The sequence below is a fragment of the Malaclemys terrapin genome, chromosome 13, assembly GCF_027887155.1.
Source record: "Malaclemys terrapin pileata isolate rMalTer1 chromosome 13, rMalTer1.hap1, whole genome shotgun sequence".
Classification (NCBI taxonomy): domain Eukaryota; kingdom Metazoa; phylum Chordata; order Testudines; family Emydidae; genus Malaclemys; species Malaclemys terrapin.
This window is the reverse complement of record NC_071517.1, coordinates 24,689,396-24,710,439: the sequence shown is the minus strand read 5'-3', so window position 1 is coordinate 24,710,439 and position 21,044 is coordinate 24,689,396. Positions and strand designations below refer to the sequence as shown.

Here is a 21,044-nt window from a genome sequence, read left to right as displayed (position 1 = left end):
TAAAGCTAAAACGAGCTAGTCCTCTGCTACATAAACTGAAAATGGCTAATCAGTCACAAATTAGAACATATACTTCCATTACAGTTAAATGTTACCCTGTTTCATGAAGCTTTGTTTGTTATGAAGAACTTTTCCCAACTGCTGGGAACTCTCCCCCTTTTCCCTGGGATGATTCTGCTTGTATAGAGTCAGCGCCCAAATCCCATCATGTTGCACATTTCGGATGTGGATTGTTTTGATATAATACCATGTATCTGCAGCTGCGAAGCCTAGCTTCATGGGCCTGTCATTGCATGTGGTCAGGAATGCAGAGCAGAAAGTAGAAATTAACTCTGGGCAAGGAAAGGACATCTTGTATCTCGGTAACCATTTCCCACCTCACGCTTCTCCACATCCCTGAATCAGAGTGTCGTTTAAAAAAGGAACATCAAAACATTGGAAAATATTGTCATTTTTCATTAAAACACAATTTGATGCCTTTAAAACATAACTGATAACATTTCCATCAGCTGTGATGAAGTTTTTATGTGATATGTGGTTCCTTTAAAAATAGTTTCCATATTTCAAAGACTGTGTCTGTAGATCTCAGGAGATAAGATTGCTACAGGGTCAGTCTGAATTCTGGGGTTCCTCAATGAACCCACTGTTGTATAACACTGCCTGGGGCATGCAAAGTCAATACCAGCTTGTAGGACAATGCTATAAACCTGGGACATATGGTGCTGGACCTTCCTCTTCTCTCCTCCCCCCATGTATTTTGGGAACTTGGCACTCTGCTTATGGCCACCCACAGCTAGGACAGAAGATCATAGAATCGGAAGGGACCTCAGGAGATCATCTAGTCTAACCCCCTGCTCAAAGCAGGACCAATCCCTAGACAGTTTTTTACCCCAGTTCCCTAAATGGCCCCCTCAAGGATTGAACTCACAACTCTGACTTTAGCAGGCTAATGCTCAAACCACTGAGCTATCCCACCCCCCGAAGAGTCAGTGTAAGCCAGATCTACCGTACTGAGGAATCTGGACTATGTGGTGCTTTTCTCCTGAGGAGAGGGTCATAAGGTGGCTCAGACCTGGGCAGGATGAAGTAAGGAAGTTGAAGGATGTGTGAGAACTGCCATGGGGACTGCAGCTGGCTAGAGAGACAATGGACAGGTTACAGGAAGGAGAGAAGTAAACCAGCGGGTTATTCTGTGAAGCTGCCCCAACCAGCACACTCTCCCTCTGAATAGGGTGACCATATGTGGACTCTTGGCAGCCCAGACACAGTAATGTAGCACATGATCTTCCAACCAACAAATAACAATGCTAGTACTAATTATAATACTTTGCTCTTCTGCGGTGTACTCGGCAGCTCTCAATGCACTTTACAGACATTAGTGAATTAACCCCACCACACCCCAGTATTATTATTATTCTCCTTTGGGTAAAGGGGAGCTGAACAAAGCACAGCGAGGTCGCCCTGCCAGTCACTGGCAAAGCTGGGACTAGTCCTCCAGCATCATCATGACTCCCAGCCCCAGGCCATGCATCCTCTGAGTGACAAGCCCTCAGAAAGAGGAACAAGGAGGAACTCAATCCAATCAAACACAGTGGCTTGTGCTGATCATTGCTGTGCCAGTTACCTGCCTATCATGCCACACAAGGCAAGTCACACAACAGAGCGGTGTCCAGAAGAGAGATGCAGCATCCAGTGCAAGAAGCATTCTCAAGAGAAACTGCCAAACCTTGCTTTGATGGCGACTGCTTCCCTGAAGAGGGTGTGCATTGAAGGGTCTGTTGATTGCTCCTGTGGGATACATCAGCTTCACCCAGATGCATGGGTGAAAGAGACAGGGAGAGAGGGGCCAGAATTTCTTTGGAAGATTATTGCCCAAGTAGGACAGGCTGGCAGAGGGCCTGCAACCTTTGTGAAACAGGACAGGTGAAGCTCTGCAATCAAATGGTCTGGAGCACAACACAGCATCTGCGCAGAGTACTTAGGAAAAGAGGTTTGGTAGCTACACCTACTCCAGTAGCTCCTTAACTCATGAACTGAAAATGGAAGCAAAGAATGGAGTTTGTGGGAAAAGAGCCATCCCAGAGAGCTGTGTGTGGCCATAGAAGAAGAGAGATGAGTGTCCTAACCCTGTGCCTGAGCATCCCAAACTGAGCCCTGCTCTTCCCCCGAAACTGCTGGAAACCAGGCCTGTATCTCTTCTCACACTCTGTTCACAGTGGAATGGCTCTTGGTTTACACTGGAGTGAGAAGGGAATCAGAGTGTGGTGTCCTGGGTCTTGAACCAAGTCCTGGGATTTCCCAGACAGCTGCTGTATCCTGGCTTCTACCCAATGTCTGCCAAAACCTGGTGGGCCAAGAAGCTAGTAGGACTATATAGCCTCAGCCAAGGCACCACCATGGGCACCCTGATTGGTGGATTGCCCAGCTCCACTGATTGGTCCAATCATGCTATTTAAGGCAGGAGGAGGAACAGGACGTTTGTCTGAGCAGCAAGGTGATTTCCTGTTGTGGCTGCATTGGCCCCTATTTGTGCCTGCCTCTTGCACCCAACCCTATTCCTGCTCCGCTCCTGCCTCATGGCCACCTTCGGTCCCATTCCCACTGTGGTCTGCTCTGTGCTTGATCCTTGCCTTTCCTCCAGTTCCTACCCTTGTGCCTCACCTCCAATCATCAGTTAACAGTCTTGGCTCCTTCCCTGGCCTCTGACTTCTGACTGGCTTGACCCTTGGCTCTGGCATTTGGAATCTGACCTTGGCTCTGACTCTCAGCTTCAATCCCTGGCTCTGGTAACTAGCCATTGACTCTGGTGCTGACTCTTGTCTCATTTCCCCAACCTGCATACCTGCTCCACTCACTAGTCCTGACTCCTGCTCTGACTACTAGGCCAGACCGCCTACATCCTGGTCCATAACGCAGAGCTCCACAGACTCTGCGATCAGTGTCTCCCTATCAAAGATGGCAGCAGCTGCAAACAGCTCCATTCTGTTTGGAATTAGCCCCACCCTTCAAGATGTGGGGAATCTGGGTGAAGGCTCAGGGGCTTGGTTTCTTTCTGAGACGCGTCCACATCTGAAGGGCTGGGACTGGGCTGAGGAGGTGGGAGTGGAACGACAGTGGAGCGAAAGAAGCCAGGAGCTGCTCAGAGAGGCTGTTCCTCTGTCCCCTGTTGGGGCCACGGCAGAACGCTATACAAGCAGGGAGAGGATTCATTCTGATCACATGGCCCAGAGAGGTTTTAGCCCCGAGGGAACATAATACGGGCACCTAGACCAGGGTGACCCTCTTTTGTTCCATCCCAGCACAGTTTCTGTCAAACAAAGCCCTGTACTCCTCGTAGCTTGACTCCCTTCCCAACGTACTGAGCCCCGGGACCTAGAGACTGGGTCAAGCACAGCCCAGAACGGGGCCCTTGAGCACTGCAGCATGATGAGTGTCAAATGGGAACAGGTTCCTCACTAGGGTCTGCCTTTAACAGCCTACCCCAGGAGAACACCTTCCCACTGCCAGCCTGGCACCATGGGACCCAGAGTGCCTCAGAATACTAGGGGGAAGGGGCATTTATGGGGTATGAGGGTTATGAGGAGGAGCAGCAGTTACTGGGTATGTGGGGCTAGTGGGGGAGGGTCTGTGGGGGAGAGGCAGAGAGGGGCCATTTAAGGGGAGTGTGTGGGAGGGGCAAAGACACCTAGTTACAGGGTAAGAGAGGAGGGACCATTTATGGGATATGATGGGAAGGGCAGTTACTGAGTATGTGGGGGAGAGACAGAGAGATGGGCCAGTTAAATTAGCAATTATTAAGACGTGTATTTAAAATCTGAAGTCATTCATGATCTTATCCAGGCAGGGGGCTCCATTCTGTCAGTTGGGAAAACCTGTGCTCATGTGATGGGAACTGAATGTGTGACATATTGAGCAACTGTTGAAGAGTTATTAACATGGCCACAGACTTGGTCTGGGATACTGACCTGCCTTTTGAAAGCTCTGAGATTCTTCCCAGTGCACAGAGGTATGTCCTAGTTTGAATTATTTCTACAGAATGTAAATACAGACTGAAATACAAAACACCTCACAACTTTTGGACCCATGAGTCTATTTCTGAAAGAATTTACAAATACTCTGTATCTAATTAGTATTATACATCAGATATACAACATGCCCATTTAGTATAATTATGTTGGATATATAATTTATGCACATGAAATGTAACTGTCTGCTCATATGACGATTGGAAAATATCCATCTAGTTTTGGGTTAATAGACAAACTTTTCTGTCTGTCTCTGTTCAAACAGATTTAGCAGAGAGTTTTCCATTCCTCTGAAATGGTGAGTCCTCAGTTGTCACTGAGAGGAATAATTAGGCTCAGAAACAGAGCTGAGGAATTGGACTGGGATGAGATGTTAATAGGATGGTGAAATCGTGGCTCCACTGAAGTCAATGGGAGTTTTACTATTTCAACAGAGCCAGTGTTTCACCCAAAGTGCTTTTTAGCAATGTAATGATGGGTGAGTTTTGGTGCCTCTGGCATCATGTTGGCAAGAAGCTGAAACAATGAAATCCCACCCCTGTTTTCTATTTACAGACTGCAGAAATTAGGATGAGTGCAGAAAGGGCCTAACGAGCATTTCAGCATAATTGTGCTTATTGACATGTCAACCCCACTACTTCCTACACTGAGAGAGCAGGCGATTTTTAGGCACTATTATATTTCTGGTTTATGAGTATATTTAATATAAACAAGACTTCATTTATTAGCTAGTCTAATTGTGTCACTAGAACTGACAGTCCCCTAGTAAGCTTTGATTTTTAAATTAGGAAGAACAACAGCTACCTGGGGGACATCCTAACAGCTAATGCTTGACTGTGACTATTAGCAGCCAAGAGCAATATAAGTAGTCACTGAAAAATTCAGTACCGGCCAAAAGGGCTGGTGTGAGAGATGGTGACAGGGCCCCACCCTGCCAGGCTAGGATGCTGCAAACCTACTGTGGGCTCTGTGAGACTTGGAGCAATTGAAGTTTAAAAGTCCTAAATTCATAAAAACGAATGAGTTACAGCAGATAAGCCCTTGGAAGGTGCCACCAACTGCTATGGCTTTCTTTGACAGAAACTGGCGCATGTTGGGGATTCTCTCCAATTGCCCGTTTTTTCTTCTTATGTCAACAACATGAGAATGGTTTTAAAAACAATGCAGATGTGACTGTCAGAAAAGTTTTTTCAGACACTCAGTTAGAGGTTATCTTGGCCTGTAAGGCCACTGCAGTTTGGGGTGCTGGGGTCACACCAGTCCTTACTGATTATCTACAATGCACTGTGTCATATCAAACAGTCACCTCTGTTTTGCTCGCTGTGCGGTAATGGTGGTGGTGTCCTGGGATATAATGCAGTTGTTCCACTGTGTTGTGCCGTCGGGAGGCAAATGCTTGGCGCTTGGCGGAAGTTTGGTTCATACATAAGGTATTGTACAAGTTATTTGAGGCACTGGGATGGGAGTGCATCTTTGTCATCCTGTAGCGATCCAAGACAGGCGTAGAAACAAAGACGTCTGTGTGTGACAATGCGCGCGACATGGACTGGTCTGCGAAACCTGTGCGCTCCGGAGAGAGCAGGGGGTCTTGGGAATGGAGGCGCTCTGCGGACAAAAGCTGTTCATCAGAGAGGATCCGTTCATAGGACATGCTGAACTCCTCGGGCATGACCCTCTCAGGGGACAGCACCCTGTCCTGGGACATAGCCCGTATGGGTCGGCGGGGCCGTTCTCTGTGGTTGGTCTGTTTCTGAGACATTTGGATGACATTGAGAGGGAGGGTCCCTCGTGCTGCCAAATCAGGAAGATGTCTCCTCTTCATGTAATATTCATCAGCTTCTTTGTCAGCTGGGAGGGGAAAAGAAAGGGAAACAGTGTTAGGAGCAGCTGAGGGTGTTGGCACAGGAGGGAGAGTAGGGATGGTGTGCAGAGAACAGCGCTCTGGAACAAGGCCTCCTGGTGCACTGGATAATGTCTGAAGCAGCACAAACATGGAGACCCATCAGGCCTTTCACCTTATCCTTCAGAGGTTTAGCCATTGCCAGAGACAGCCATAGCACTGTGCTATCAATCATGGAACTCAAAGGTCTACTTGCACTGTGTGAATATGTATATATTACACATGGACACAGTGTACATCATGTGTATGCACACACAGCCATACAAGTACAGTGGGGATATCAGTTCGTACATGAGTGACTGTGTGCTATATCGCAATTGTAACATGTCACACAATGAACCCCATGTACTGAGTCCATGTCACAATATTGTGTGATTTGTAGTATTACCAGGTTACTGAGAATTCGAGATGGTTGGAAAACAAAATTTCCAGTCTGTGGGAAATTCTGACATTTAGAAATTTCCTTTTGTCCCAAATTGGAACAAAAAGCTGAAATTTCCAAATTTAGCATGAAACAAAAATAACAAAACATTTGTTTCAGCAACACTGAAGCATCCTTATAAAAACATTTCATTTAGAAGGTCGAGATGTTTCCTTTCAACGGTATCATCCTGACTTTTATATTATATTATATTATATTATATTATATTATATTATATTATATTATATTATATTATAAAGTGATTTTGTTGTTTGTCAGTGACTGGCCATGAATGTCCCATAGATGTTGGTTTCAATCAGAGTCGCTCTCTCTGTATTTTTTAAAAAAAAACTTTTTTTTTTTTTTTTGTAAATTCAGCTGCGAACTCGTTCTGAGGGGCGTGGGGTGCTCCTGTGGGACACTGTATTTTCTGTTTGGTGTTTAGTTTCCTAAGGGCACTGGATATCAATGCAGAAATATGAGGTTCATCCCAAAGTCTCTGAGAAGCTCAGGGAAACAGAGGCTGACATACAAACCATTCAGCTCTGTGCGGTGCTGTTTGTTCCATGAAAAGTGAACTGGTCTGCCTGTCATTTTTCTGTCTTAGATGCTCTGTTACATAAATGGGGACTCAGCACATCTTCCCTTTTTGTTGGATTTTAAGCCACATAAGGCTTGGAGTGGAGGTACATTGGCCTTGAGATGTCTGTCTGACTCATTGGTACCACCACAGTACCTGACCCTGAGCAGGTAGAACAACCTGCCAAAACTAGGTTACAGCCTGAAGAAACAACCCCACAATTATTCCAAGGAAGCAGTTTCTGTGGCACCTTCTGGATCTTACCTTTGCCCTAATCCTGGGGAAATATGACCACCTGTTTAGAGTTGTGCAGTGTCTTTGGCCCTTGAACACTGGCCTGCTTGCATACTGCCATGGTGACCTTAAGTTAATATTGACACCTCTGTGATGATATGTAAGGGAGCATCTAGTCTTATTGCACACCATGCCCTAACAGCAGAATTCAATGTAATTCTTGTGTCATTGGGCTGGGGGACTGTTTAATGGCCAGGATTAAGGGTCAGTAAATTGCCTCCTCTGCATTCCTTTCACTGCAAGGCTTTCAGTGACTGCTCACAGCGTGTCCAGAAACATCCAACACAACCAGGCCAGGGGGTCCCAGCACCCCAGGACTTGTCAGTAGTCTTCACCCCAGAATGAAACACATACAGCACCCCTGACATGAAGTCACCTCTGCCGTGGAGTGCAGCACTCCACTAGCTCTCAGCATGCTGCAAAAGTGTGTGTGGTGGTGGCTGTGTCCACAGACATTGAGGCTAATGCCTGTGCAATATTTGTCCATGCAGAACAGACAGGTTCATCAAAATGAACCTCTCCTGCAACTGCATGGGATAGCAAGGGCTGAGAAGTGCATGCAGGAATATCGGTCCTTTGCTGTTTCCCTTTCCCTAGCTTCCTTGGATGGCACAAGCTTGTCAGTGAATTGCTTTGTGAAGGCTGCATACCTGAGAATATGTTAAGGACAATGCAAAACACTGGTTTCTCCAGCCTCTTATTCTCACTCAGGCTGAACAAGAGCATATTAAAGAGAACAGTAGGGGTGGGGGATGAAAAGCTTCAGCTCGTGGAAGCCTCTTTTCGTGTTCAGATGATGGAAAGAGCAAAACTGCTCACAGGCCAGTCGAAGCAGTCTCAAGGCAAGTGGGGCACAACATAGATGCCTTTGAATCTATCCTCGCTAAGGGGGCAATTACACAGAAACGCAACCCAAATGCTCCCTCTCTGTCTGATACAGCCACAAAAATGTAAGGCTGAAATGCCCTCGTGGAAGAGATATGAAGTCAGCTGGAAAAATATCGCAGCAATGCCAGAAGATATGGCCCCTGAAGTCTCTACAGGATGGAAGAAACGAGGAGAGGCTCGACAGAGAAGCCCAGCTGATTCTCCCCACCAGATAGTCTATTTCCTTAGAGAATACCAGCACTCCCACTTGGCCCAGCTGCCTGATTGTGGCCAGTGTCAGCAGAAGTCCACTAGACACAAGAACAGTTAAACATTCCTGGTGCTGCTGGTCAGCGCTAAAAACCTAGGCCGTGGCCAGTGGGATGTCAGCAGTTTCTTAGCAAGTTAACCATTGGGGGAGGGATAGCTCAGTGGTTTGAGTATTGGCCTGCTAAACCCAGGGTTGTGAGTTCAATTGTTGAGGGGGTCATTTAGGTATCTGGGTCAAAAATCTGTCAGGGGATCAGTCCTGCTTTGAACAGGGGGTTGGAGTAGATGACCTCCTGAGGTCCCTTCCATCCCTGATATTCTATTATTTCTATGAACAGCAGCTTGAGACCATGGACCAAAGCCTGATATGAGACTTAAGCAGTGCCTGGGCCAGTCTTCCGTACAGGAGTGAATGTCAGTGAGTTATCACTAACACTGGCTTGGCTTCCACTCTGTCCTGTCTCAGTACCATGGGTGGGAAAGCCTCTGATTTCTAGTTTGCCTATATTGCACCATGCTCCTGGGTGTGTTGTCATCTGCAGGGATTGAATCTAGGGCCTCTGAATCTCCAAGCATGAGCCACTATTACCTGATCTACAGGGCCCAAGACCACAGCAACCTCATCCCCCTTTATATGTGGTCCAGCCGCTAGATGGGGACAGAGCACCACATGGATAGGGTCTGGGTTATACCTACATTTCTGTCTCTATCATCTTGTTCTGTATTTGCAGGATTTTGTTCTAGGGAGTATTTTGGGAGACATTTTGTGTCTCTCCCACTAAACTATTATTTGAAAAAAGCAACTGTTGCAAGAGTGTTTTAGTGGAGTTCAGCTTGTGACACTGCACCCCATACTCATCACAGTGATATTATTATATGATTGACATAATTCTGATGTATTATATGCAAGATAGGTCATGTAAGATATCATTGAAAAAATTGATATGCATCCGAAGAAGTGGGCTGTAGTACACGAAAGCTTATGCTCTAATAAATTTGTTAGTCTCTAAGGTGCCACAAGTACTCCTGTTCTTCTTTTTGCGGATACAGACTAACACGGCTGCTACTCTGAAACCAACCATTGAAAAAATTATGATTTACTGAATATGATTATCCTATTTGTATGCATGTATCATTTTTGTATCTGAAGCTAGGAATATTGATTATATATCTGTATGACAAATGTGTTTACACCTGGGGAATGCCCATTAGGCAGAATGCACTAAGTCTAGATGACTGGCTGGGAAAGGCTAGTAGAGGAAACAATAGGCCTTAGAAGAAGTTTATCTCCCACTGGGAAGATGGAGGGTGGGGTTGTGGGGTGGGGAGAGCAACCTGAGGATCCTACAAACAGCCTCTGACTCATGGTTGCTGTGGCACTACAGGGACATGTAATCAGGTCACCTGGTACTGGACTCCATCTTGGAATACCAGTGTTTTTCCACTGACTGGCATGGGAGCCAAGCTTTGAGATAAAGGGTTCTTGCCATCTGCAAAAGCTATTTAAGACAGGGGAGTGACATCATCTTGGTTCTTCACTGACTCCCTGCCCCCAAAATCACCTGTGGAACAAGGACTGAACTGAGGGAAGTGCTGGACCCAGGCTAAAGGGATTTTTAGCCTGTGAAAGGAACACCTGGGCTTTTTAAGCTGTAAGCAAGTGCAGTTGGCCCCTTAAGAATCACTGCAGCCTGCTTGAATCATTATTTAGGGTGAGGATTTGGTACTCATATCCAATCTCTTTAGTATATTAAACTTAGTTTGCATGTTTTGTTTGTTTGCTAGGTAATCTGCTTTGATCTGTTTACTGTCCCTTATAATCACTTAAAATCTATATTTTGTTGTTAATAAACTTATTTTTGCTTTGTCTAAAACCAGTGTGTGGGAAACATAACTTGGGGCAGAAAGCAGTTAAATATCTTTCTCCATATTGAGGGTGGGGGCAAACTTCATGAGCTTATGCTGTATAGATCTCTGTGCAGCACAAGATGGTATAATTTTGGGTTTATACTCCAGAGGGGGGATGTGCACTTGAGTAGTTGGGCAGTTCCTTAGCTGTAGCCTCCCCATGCAGCGCTGATCACAGCTCTGTATATACTGCAGCTGGGTGTGTACCTATCTGTATGTGTGCTGGTCACTGAAGTACAATGTAAAGGGAGCCCAGGCTGGTGGGTCAGGGGGATTCAGTGGTACCCCAATTCCAGGTGGCACCCCAGTGGGAGATAAACTTCTTCTAAGGCCTATTGTTTCTCTAATGACCCTCCCCAGTGAACCATCTAGGCTGAGTGCATTCTGACTAATGGGCGTTCCCCAGGTGTAAACACATTTGTCATACAGATATATAGTCAATATTCCTAACTTCAGATATAGAAATGATACATGCATACAAATAGGATAATCATATTCAGTAAATCATAATCTTTTCAATGATATCTCATATGACCTATCTTGCATAAAAGACATCAATACTATGCCATAATCATATCATAATAATATAGATGTGAAGAATATAGGGTGCAGTGTCACACAGCTACTCTTTGTTTAAAAAACTTCTGCACCTTTAAAACACCTGGGAATGAATGGCTAAATTCCCCACTTCACAGAATCCAGAATCATTCACTGTCACCCAAATCAGCTGAAACACACACAACCTGAACTTTGTCCTTTAAAAGATAGCATACTTGTAACTTTAGATGTTGTGACAATTTGGGAAATCTGTCTATGTACAAAAAGAAGAACAGGAGTACTTGTGGCACCTTAGAGACTAACAAATTTATTAGAGCATAAGCTTTCGTGGACTACAGCCCACTTCTTCGGATGCATATAGAATGGAACATATATTGAGGAGATATATATACACACACACAGAGAGCATAAACAGGTGGGAGTTGTCTTACCAACTCTGAGAGGCCAATTAATTAAGAGGGGAAAAAAAAAAAACTTTTGAAGTGATAATTAAGCTAGCCTAGTTCAGACAGTTTGATAATAAGTGTGAGAGTACTTACAAGGGGAGATAGAGTCAATGTTTGTAATGGCTCAGCCATTCCCAGTCCTTATTCAAACCGGAGTTGATTGTGTCTAGTTTGCATATCAATTCTAGCTCTGCAGTCTCTCTTTGGAGTCTGTTTTTGAAGTTTTTCTGTTGTAATATAGCCACCCGCAGGTCTGTCACTGAATGACCAGACAGGTTAAAGTGTTCTCCCACTGGTTTTTGAGTATTTTGATTCCTGATGTCAGATTTGTGTCCATTAATTCTTTTGCGTAGAGACTGTCCGGTTTGGCCAATGTACATGGCAGAATCAAAATACTCAAAAACCAGTGGGAGAACACTTTAACCTGTCTGGTCATTCAGTGACAGACCTGCGGGTGGCTATATTACAACAGAAAAACTTCAAAAACAGACTCCAAAGAGAGACTGCAGAGCTAGAATTGATATGCAAACTAGACACAATCAACTCCGGTTTGAATAAGGACTGGGAATGGCTGAGCCATTACAAACATTGACTCTATCTCCCCTTGTAAGTACTCTCACACTTATTATCAAACTGTCTGAACTAGGCTAGCTTGATTATCACTTCAAAAGTTTTTTTTTTTTTTTCCTCTTAATTAATTGGCCTCTCAGAGTTGGTAAGACAACTCCCACCTGTTTATGCTCTCTGTGTGTGTGTATATATATCTCCTCAATATATGTTCCATTCTATATGCATCCGAAGAAGTGGGCTGTAGTCCACGAAAGCTTATGCTCTAATAAATTTGTTAGTCTCTAAGGTGCCACAAGTACTCCTGTTCTTCTTTTTGCGGATACAGACTAACACGGCTGTTACTCTGAAACCTGTCTATGTACAGTTTATGAAGTCTGTTTGAGATTATGAACTCTGGTATGTCTGAGTCTTTAGGATTATCTTTGCTGAATTTTCACCTCATTTTCCTTGTGATAAGGAGGTAGGGAAGAGTGCCTGAGTGTCAGTCTCTGCATAGGATGGTGTGACATATCTAATTAAAATATAATCATACAAATCATTATTGCTATCACTGTTCTATAATTGCAATGAATCTTATACAAAGTGTGACACATGACCAGAAAGGGTTAAGCATCCTGCAGGCTAATTGACCCAGATTCAACCATTAGAGACATGTTAGAAGAATATGTGAATGGTAATTAGGGACACTCCATGGTAGATAAACTAGAACTTTGAAATGAAACCTGTATTGTTAGAGAATTTGAGGTGATACTAATTGTATGTGTTTAATTATAGCTTGTTAAATGTTTGCCATGTAAACAGACAGTTCCTGTCTGTCACTATAGCTATTGATTCACAGATCAAAAGGGAATATTAACATTTCAGTGAATCTTGGGTGCAATAATGTCATTGTCTTTATGGCTCTTTAAAGTTTGTGATAAACTGCTTAATAGATATCTTATGTTAATCCATATAGTTAATTACTGGTGAGGTTTAGGAAACAGAAGATTACACCAAAAGCCTAATGTTCACCCAGGACTGTATGGTCAAGTGGCTGCTAGAAAACTGTATAAAAGACTCTTGGGTCCTGATCCTGTCATCTCAGATCTGCTTGAGGCTTCATGCCAAAATCCCAATCCTGACTGGACCACCCTGAATATACACATTTGACTATAACCTATGAACTAATTCTGAAGAACTCTTTGCAACTACAAAGCTCACCAGCTTTGCTATGAATTTGAACCTCAAGAATTGTACTCATGTCTATACGTATACTGATCTTTTAACTAATACTCTTTCTCTTTTCTTTTTTAATACATTTTAGTTTAGTTAATAAGAATTGGCTATAAGTGTGTAACCTGGGAGGTAATGTGTCCGATCCTTTGGGATTGGTAGAACTTTTTCATACGATGAATAAGATTTTCAGTAATCCTCATCATATTTGACTTGGGTGTCTGGCTGGGTTGCTTTAAGGGAACTGTATTGTTGGCTTCTGGGTAACCAGTGAGGTATGATAGAAGCTGTTTTGTGCTGGTTTGGTATATCTAAGTATTGGAATATCCACCAGCTTTGGGGATTGTCTGACCCGTTCTTTCCAGTTTACTCTAATTGAGTGACCTCAGTTGGCTCCCCTGGGACTCTGGTCACAGATGGTTGTTAAAGACCCACCACACCTGAAGAGATCTTGTCCTGAATAGATCTTCTGGTTCCTAAGAAATAAAATCATGTTACACTGTGACCTTCCAACAAGAGTATTTTAATTTTTATCTAACTTCTTTGTTTGCCGTAAACATCGCATAGATATTTTTCAAAATTTTCAGGCGGGGGGTGGGGGTGGGGAGAGTGACTTTTGGGTAGTTGCTGTAAATCATTTGTGTGAGAGTGAGTGAGTGATCACAGAACACTGGGGAATTGTCTTTGTGACATTCAGAGTCAAGACACCCCAAGGGGAGAACAGAAGGTTTGGTTTAAACCTCCCAAAATAAGCAGTAAAACCAGCTTCTTTTTTATGTGTTCTCATACTGCTTCCCACCACATCCATGCAGAGACAATTGCCCGATCGTTGCACTCTGCCAGGTCACTGGAAGAGCATTCATGTTCAACCAGCTGGCACTGTAGGAGATGTTTCATATTTTGAGGCTCTCTGCCGCAGCCACAGGTGGTGTAGCCCCACTTGATCATCACCTCTCTAGCAGCCTACTCTAGTGTGGTGTCAATTAAGGCAATGCCGAGTTAACCAACTGATCACATACTATGTTTTACTGTAAGATTATACCGAGTAAGATCGTTTATGAAGCTTTGTAATGCACATAATTTAATAGTCATGAGATATGTATACAGCTTATGGTTATGAATATATGTAGACACTGAAAATTATAATTGTAGTGTGACTTCAGCTTTACCTCGCAACAGGGCAGTGAAGTAATCAGGGAGGAAGGGCTAGCTCAAGCATCTAATCATTGTCCAGCCCAGAACAAGAGGAACTATCAAAGCTAATGGGAACAGCCTGAAACTCAATAGAAAACCCAGCTTCAGAAACTCAGAAAGGAGAACACTTTCATCTCCCTGGATACACAATAGCAGATTTAAAGGTAGCCATCCTGCAGCAAAAAAACTTCAGGACCAGACTTCAAAGAGAAACTGCTGAGCTTCAGTTCATTTGCAAATTTGACACCATCAGCTCAGGATTAAACAAAGACTGTGAATGGCTAGCCAACTACAAAAGCACTTTCTCCTCCCTTGGAGTTCACACTTCAACTGCTAGACGAGGGCCTCATCCTCCCTGATTAAACTAACCTCGTTATCTCTAGACTGATTCTTGCCTGCATATTTATACCTGCCTCTGGAAATATCCACTACATGCATCCGACAAAGTGGGTATTCACCCACGAAAGCTTATGTTCCAATACGTCTGTTAGTCTATAAGGTGCCACAGGACCCTTTGTTGCTTTTTATAGATCCAGACTAACACGGCTACCCCTCTGATACTTCAGAAAGGAGGGAGTTTTCCCCCACGTTGAATATCTATAGTGGCTGAAGGAAAAAAATCTGCAAACCCTTTTAAAATGGAGGAGGTTTGAACTGAAGAAAGAAGAACAGGAGTACTTGTGGCACCTTAGAGACTAACAAATTTGAACTGAAGATCATACAGAACTTGATAGGACAGTCCCAAAGAAGGAGGCTAGCCATGAGTGCTGGATCCCTTCTATAGTTAGGGGGGTATGCTGGCAAACTGTTTTAAGCCACTAGGTAACTCTTATTTAAAAAGGGATTTTTTCTAATATGAAAGTATAAAACTTGTAGTGGCATCTTTGTTTTCTATGGAACTTGTATCTGTTTGCTTTCCCCTTACTAGTTCATCTTTGAATCTGTGGTTTTCCTATTAAATAAACTTTGTTTTATTTTTTTCCCAAGCAGGTTTCCAGTGTGCAAACTGTGTGCGCCAAAATGACCTGATAACTGGGGGCTGGTTTCACCCCTTCAGGGCTGAGAAGCCAGCAGGGAATGGTCCAAGTGTCTGGTAATTAAGAACGCAGGGAAGACGGTTGTGGGGAGGGACTGGAAGGACCGTTGATGTCACCCTGCAAAGAGTAGCTAGGTGGGTGAGAGCCAGGCTGAGATCTTTTGCTTGTGGGCTGGCTACTGGTGTCAGGGATCTAAACCATACCTGCGCAGCATAAAAGCCCCCAAAGTTACAGTGCAAGCCATGACAGAACCCCTTATAGCTTCCCTGGGCATTTTCAGACTTTTTAAAGGTGACCTGGATTTTTATTTTATTATTATTTTTTTGGAGGGGGTTGGAGAACTCTCATGAAACATGCAGAACTCTCATGAAACATGGCTTTAGGCTTGTATGCTAGGCCCCAACCCTCTGCCACAGCTTCCTCCAGGCTAAGAAGCCCAAATGTTGCCAGCCCAGCTGAAAAATGCACCCGACTTTCCTTCAACAGGTTTTGCAGTGGAACCTCACTGGCAGTATAAACATTGGCAGCACCCTGAAGACTCTGGAAATTTTTGGGAATGCAAAATAAATGCAACGTGATTTTAAAAACAAGTAACACAAGGAATACTGGACTGGACTGGACTGGACTGGGGGGCAGTGGGTAGGGACAGGGAGAAGTATTTCACCAAAGACAGAAAAGAATTTTCCATCAAATGCTTTATATTTGAGATAAATCTAATCTAATCTCTCATCTATCTCAGGAATTGTTCTTCACACAAAATTGCACCCATTTAACTACATCAGAGTGTCCTCAAACTGATTTGACTATTTTTGGTGTAAGTCTGTGTTAACATTCTTCTTAGGGAATAAAAATGGCTAAAGTCAATTTAGCTAAAGTTGGAAGTCAGCTCCTCCTGGAGAAAACAGAAAGGAGCATAAACTCTGGCAAGTCAAGTGTAAAAGTATAACCAGGCAGGCCGAAAAAAGAATATGAAGAGCAACTAGCCAAACATTCAAACTAACAGACTTTTTTTTTTTAAAGTCTATCAGAAGCAGGAAGCCTGCCAAACAATCAGCAGGGCCACTGGGTGACTGAGGTGCTAAAGAAGCACTCAAGGAAGACAAGGCCATTGTGTAGAAGCTACATGATTTTTTTTTTTTTTTTTGCATCGGTCTTCACAGCTGAGGATGTGAGGGAGATTCCCGCACCTGAGCCATTCTTTTTAGGTGACAAATCTGAGGAACTGTCCACGATTGAAGTATGAATAGGGGAAGTTTTTTTGGGAAAAAAAGATAAATCAAACAGTAATAAGTCCTTGGGACCAGATGGGATTCATCCAAGAACTTTGAAGGAACTCAGATATGAAACTGCAGCACTACTAATTGTACTACGTTATTTATACCTTTAAATCAGCCTCTGTACTAGGATAGGACTATAGGATAGCTAATGTGATACCAATTTTTTAAAAAGGCTCCAGAAGTGATCCTGGCAATCACAGGCTGGTAAGCCTAACTTCAGTACCAGCAAATTGGTTGAAACTATAGACTCATAGAATTTAAGGTCAGAAGGAACCATCATGATCATCTCTTTTGACCCGCAAATTGCAGGCCACCGAACCTCACCCCCGGACCCCCGTAACAGATCCATAACATCTGGCTGAGTTACTGAAGTCTACAAATCATAATTTAAAGATTTCAAGTTACAGAGACCCCACCATTGACTCTAATTTAAACCTGTAAGTGACCAATGTTCTATGCTGCAGAGGAAGGCGAAAACTCCCCAGGGGCTCTTCCAATCTGGCCTGAGAGAAAATTCTTTCCTGATTCTAAATATGGTAGTCAGTTATACCCTGAGCATTTCAGCAAGAGCCAGACACCTGGGACAGAATTCTCTGTAGTAACTCAGAGCCCTCCCCATCTAGTGTCCCATCACTGGCCATTGGGCATATTTGCTACTAGCAGTCAGAGTCTGCCTACAATGGCATGTACCAGTCTCATCATACCATCCCCTCCATAAACTTATCAAGTTCAGTCTTGAAGACAGTTAGTTTTTTTGCTCCCCACTGCTCCCCTTGGAAGGCTGTTCCAGAACTTCACTTCTCTGATGGTTAGAAACCTTTGTCTAATTTCAAGCCTAAACTTGTTGATGGCCAGTTTATATCCATTTGTTCTTGTGTGAACATTGGCACTTAACTTAAATAACCCCTCCCACTCCCTCGTATTTATCCCTGTGACGTATTTATAGAGAGCAATCATATCTCCCCTCAGCCTTCTTTTGGTTAAGCTAAACAAGCCAAGCTGCTTAAGTCTCCTCTCAGAGGGCAGATTTTTCATTCCTCTGATCATCCTAGTAGCCGTTCTCTGAACCCATTCCAGTTTGAATTCATCTTTCTTAAACATAGGAGACCAGAATTGTACATAATATTCTAGATGAGGTCTCACCAGTGCTTTGTCTAATAGTATGAACACTTCCCTATCTCTACTGGAAATACTTTGACTGATGCACCCTAGTATCACATTAGCCTTTTTTCATGGCCGGTTCCCATTGGCAGCTCATAGTCATCCTGTGATCAACCAGTGCACCAAGATCTTTCTCCTCCTCTGTCTCTTTCAACTGATAAGTCCCCAGCTTATAGCAAAAATTCTTGTTGTTAGTCCCCAAGTGCATGACTTTGCATTTTACACCATTAAATTTCATCCCATTTCTATTACTCCAGTTTTCATGGTCATCTAGATCTTCTTGTATGATATTCCAGTCCTCTTCCATATTGGAAATATCTCCCAACTTTGTCATTTGCAAATTTTATGAGCACACTACCACTTTTTGTGCCAAGATCATTGAAAAAATGTTAAATAAGACTGATCCCAGGACAGATCCCTGAGGAACTGCAGCTTGACAGTTCACCTTTCAGTATCATCAGTTATATCCTTCCCTTTAACCAATTCCTTATCTACCTTTCAATTATCATATTAATCTCCATCTTCTCCAATTTAACTAATAATTTCCCATGTGGAACTGTATCAAATGGCTTACTGAAACCCAGGTAGATGAAATCTGCTGCATTTCCCTTGTCTAGAGAATGGGTTATCTTCTCAAAGAATGAGATCAGGTTGGTCTGGCACAATCTACCATTTGTAAAACCATGTTGTATTTTATCCCAATTACTAATTACCTCTGTCCTTAACTACTTTCTCTTTCAAAATTTGTTCCAAGACCCTGCATACAATTGAGTCAAACTTACATGCCTGTAGTTTCCTGGATCATTTCTTTTTACCTTTCTTAAAAATAGGTATCATGTTAGCAATTCTCCAGTCCTAGAGTATGACTCCCAAATTTATGGATTCATTAAAAATCCTTGCTATTGGGCTTGCGATTTCATGTGCCAGTTCATTTAATATTCATGGATGGAGATTATCCAGGCCCTCCAGTTTGGTCCCATTAAGCTGTTTGAGTTTGACTTCCACCTCGGATGTGGTAATTTCTACTTCCATATCCTCATTTCCATTAGACACCTTACCGTTACCCCAAAGCTCCTCAATACTCTTACTAAAAACTATGGCAAAATATTTGTGTAGGTGTTTGGCCATACCTATATTATATAGGTATGGAGATATACCTATCTCATAGAACTGGAAGGGACCCCAAAAGGTCATCGAGTCCAGCCCCCTGCTTTCACTAGCAGGACTAAGTACTGATTTTGCCCCAGATCCCTAAGTGGCCCCCTCAAGGACTGAACTCACAATGGTGGGTTTAGCAGGCCAATGTTCAAACCACTGAGCTATCCCTCCTCGTTATCGTTAATCTCCACCCCATCCCCAGTGCTTAGTTGTCCCACTTCCTTCTTTCCTTGTTTTCTTTTTCTTTATATGGCTATAGAACCTTTTACTACTGATATTAATTTGATTCAATCTCCTTTGCAAGGTCCAGCTCTGTTTGGCTTTTGGCAGTTCTCACATTTTCCATACACTTTCTGACCTCCAAGAGGTAGCATTCCTTGCTGATCCATTCCATCTTTCATTACATAGTAAAGAAAAGAATTGTCAGATGCATAAATGAACACAATTTGTTGGGGAAGAGTCAACATGGCTTTTGAAAAGGGAAATCTTGCCTCACAAATCTTTTAGAATCAATATACATGTGGACGAGGATTGACCCAGTGGATATAGTGTACTTGGACTTTCAGAAGCCTTTGACAAGGTCTCCCATGAAAGCTTCTTCAGCAAACTAAGCAGTCATGGGATAAGAGGGAAGGTCCTTTCATGGATCAGGAACTGGTTAAAAGAGAGGAAACAGGTTTGGAAGAAATGGTCATTTTTTAAGAATGGAGAGAGTAAATAGCAGTGTCCCCCAGGGATCTATACTGGGACCAGTGTTGTTCAACATATTCATAAATGATCTTGAAGAAGGGGTAAATGGTGAGGTGGCAAAATTTGTAGATAATACAAAATTATTCAAGATAGTTAAGTCCAAAGCACACTTTGGATCTCACAAACGTGGGTGACTGGGCAAGAAAATGGCAGATGAAATTCAGTGCTGATAATATAATGCATACTGGAAAACATAATCCCAATAATATCTTTAAAAAGATGGGCCTAAGTTGGCTGTTACTACTCAAGAAAGAGATCTTGGAGTCATCATGGACAGTTCCCTGAAACCATCCACTCAACATGCAGCAGCAGTCAAAAAGCCATCAATATTAGGAAGCATTAGGAAAGGGACAGATAATAAGACAGTAAATATCATAATGCCACTATATAAATCCATGGTATGCCCACATCTTGAATACTGTGTGCAGACGGGGTTGGCCCATCTCAAAAAAGATATATTGGAATTGGAGAAGATACAGAAAAAGGCAACAGAAATGATTAGGGGTATAGAACAGCTACCATATGAGGAGAAATTAAGAAGACTGGGACTGTTCAGCTTGGAAAAGAGATGACTAAAGGGGTATATGATAGAGGTCTATAGAATCATGACTGGGTGTGGAGAAAGTGAATAAGGAAGTGTTATTTACCCCTTTTAATAACAGAAGAACAAGGGCTCACCCAATGAAATTAATAGGTAGCATGTTTAAAACAAAAAAAAAGGAGGTACTTCTTCACACAATACACAATCAAACCTGTGGAACTCGTTGCCAGGGGATGTTGTGAAGGTCAAAATTATAGAATTAGATAAGTTAATGGAGGATAGGTCCATCAGTGGTTATTAGCCAAGATTGTCAGGGATGTAACCCCATGCTCCGAGTGTCCCTAAATCTCTGACTGCCAGATAACAGGAGATGGATAACAGGAGATGGATCACTTGATGATTGCCCTATCCTGTTCATTTCCTTGGAAGTATATGGTATTGGCCACTGTTGGAAGACAAGATACTGTACTAGATAGATGATTGTTCTGACCCGAATGGCCGTTCTATGTTTTTATGTTCTTATGGTAACAAACTAACTTTAGCTAAATCAACTTTAGCCATTTTTATTCCATAATAAGAATGTTCACATACAAATTAGCCTCAGCAGAACTAACTTGGTTTTAATGTGCAAGTCTGTATGGAGAACAGGGTCCAGGCACCTGGCACTGCTCTATCTGGGCACTGGCCTACATTAGAAGAATTGCAAGAGGTGAGCCAAACTAGCTTTAAATCAGTCTAGTTAAACTGGTGCAACCCCCTTATGTAGACTTACTTAAGCTCTGTTTAAATGGGTTTGTCTTAATGCATAATTTACCAACAGAAATTGAAATGATACAGGTGAGGGGTAAAGCAATTGGATCATCTACGTTAAGGGG

General features: G+C 43.1%; 1 protein-coding gene across 1 annotated transcript in view; it reads right to left on the bottom strand.

The window, feature by feature from the left end:
• Positions 1-5,219: 5,219 nt before the first annotated feature.
• The window catches only part of SHISA6 (shisa family member 6), a 54,751-nt gene continuing 38,926 nt past the window's right edge, over positions 5,220-21,044 (bottom strand). The window contains exon 3 of the mRNA XM_054046717.1: positions 5,220-5,873. Coding sequence (XP_053902692.1) covers positions 5,320-5,873 — 554 coding nt within the window. The 3' untranslated portion in view covers positions 5,220-5,319. The remainder of the gene's footprint in view (positions 5,874-21,044) is intronic.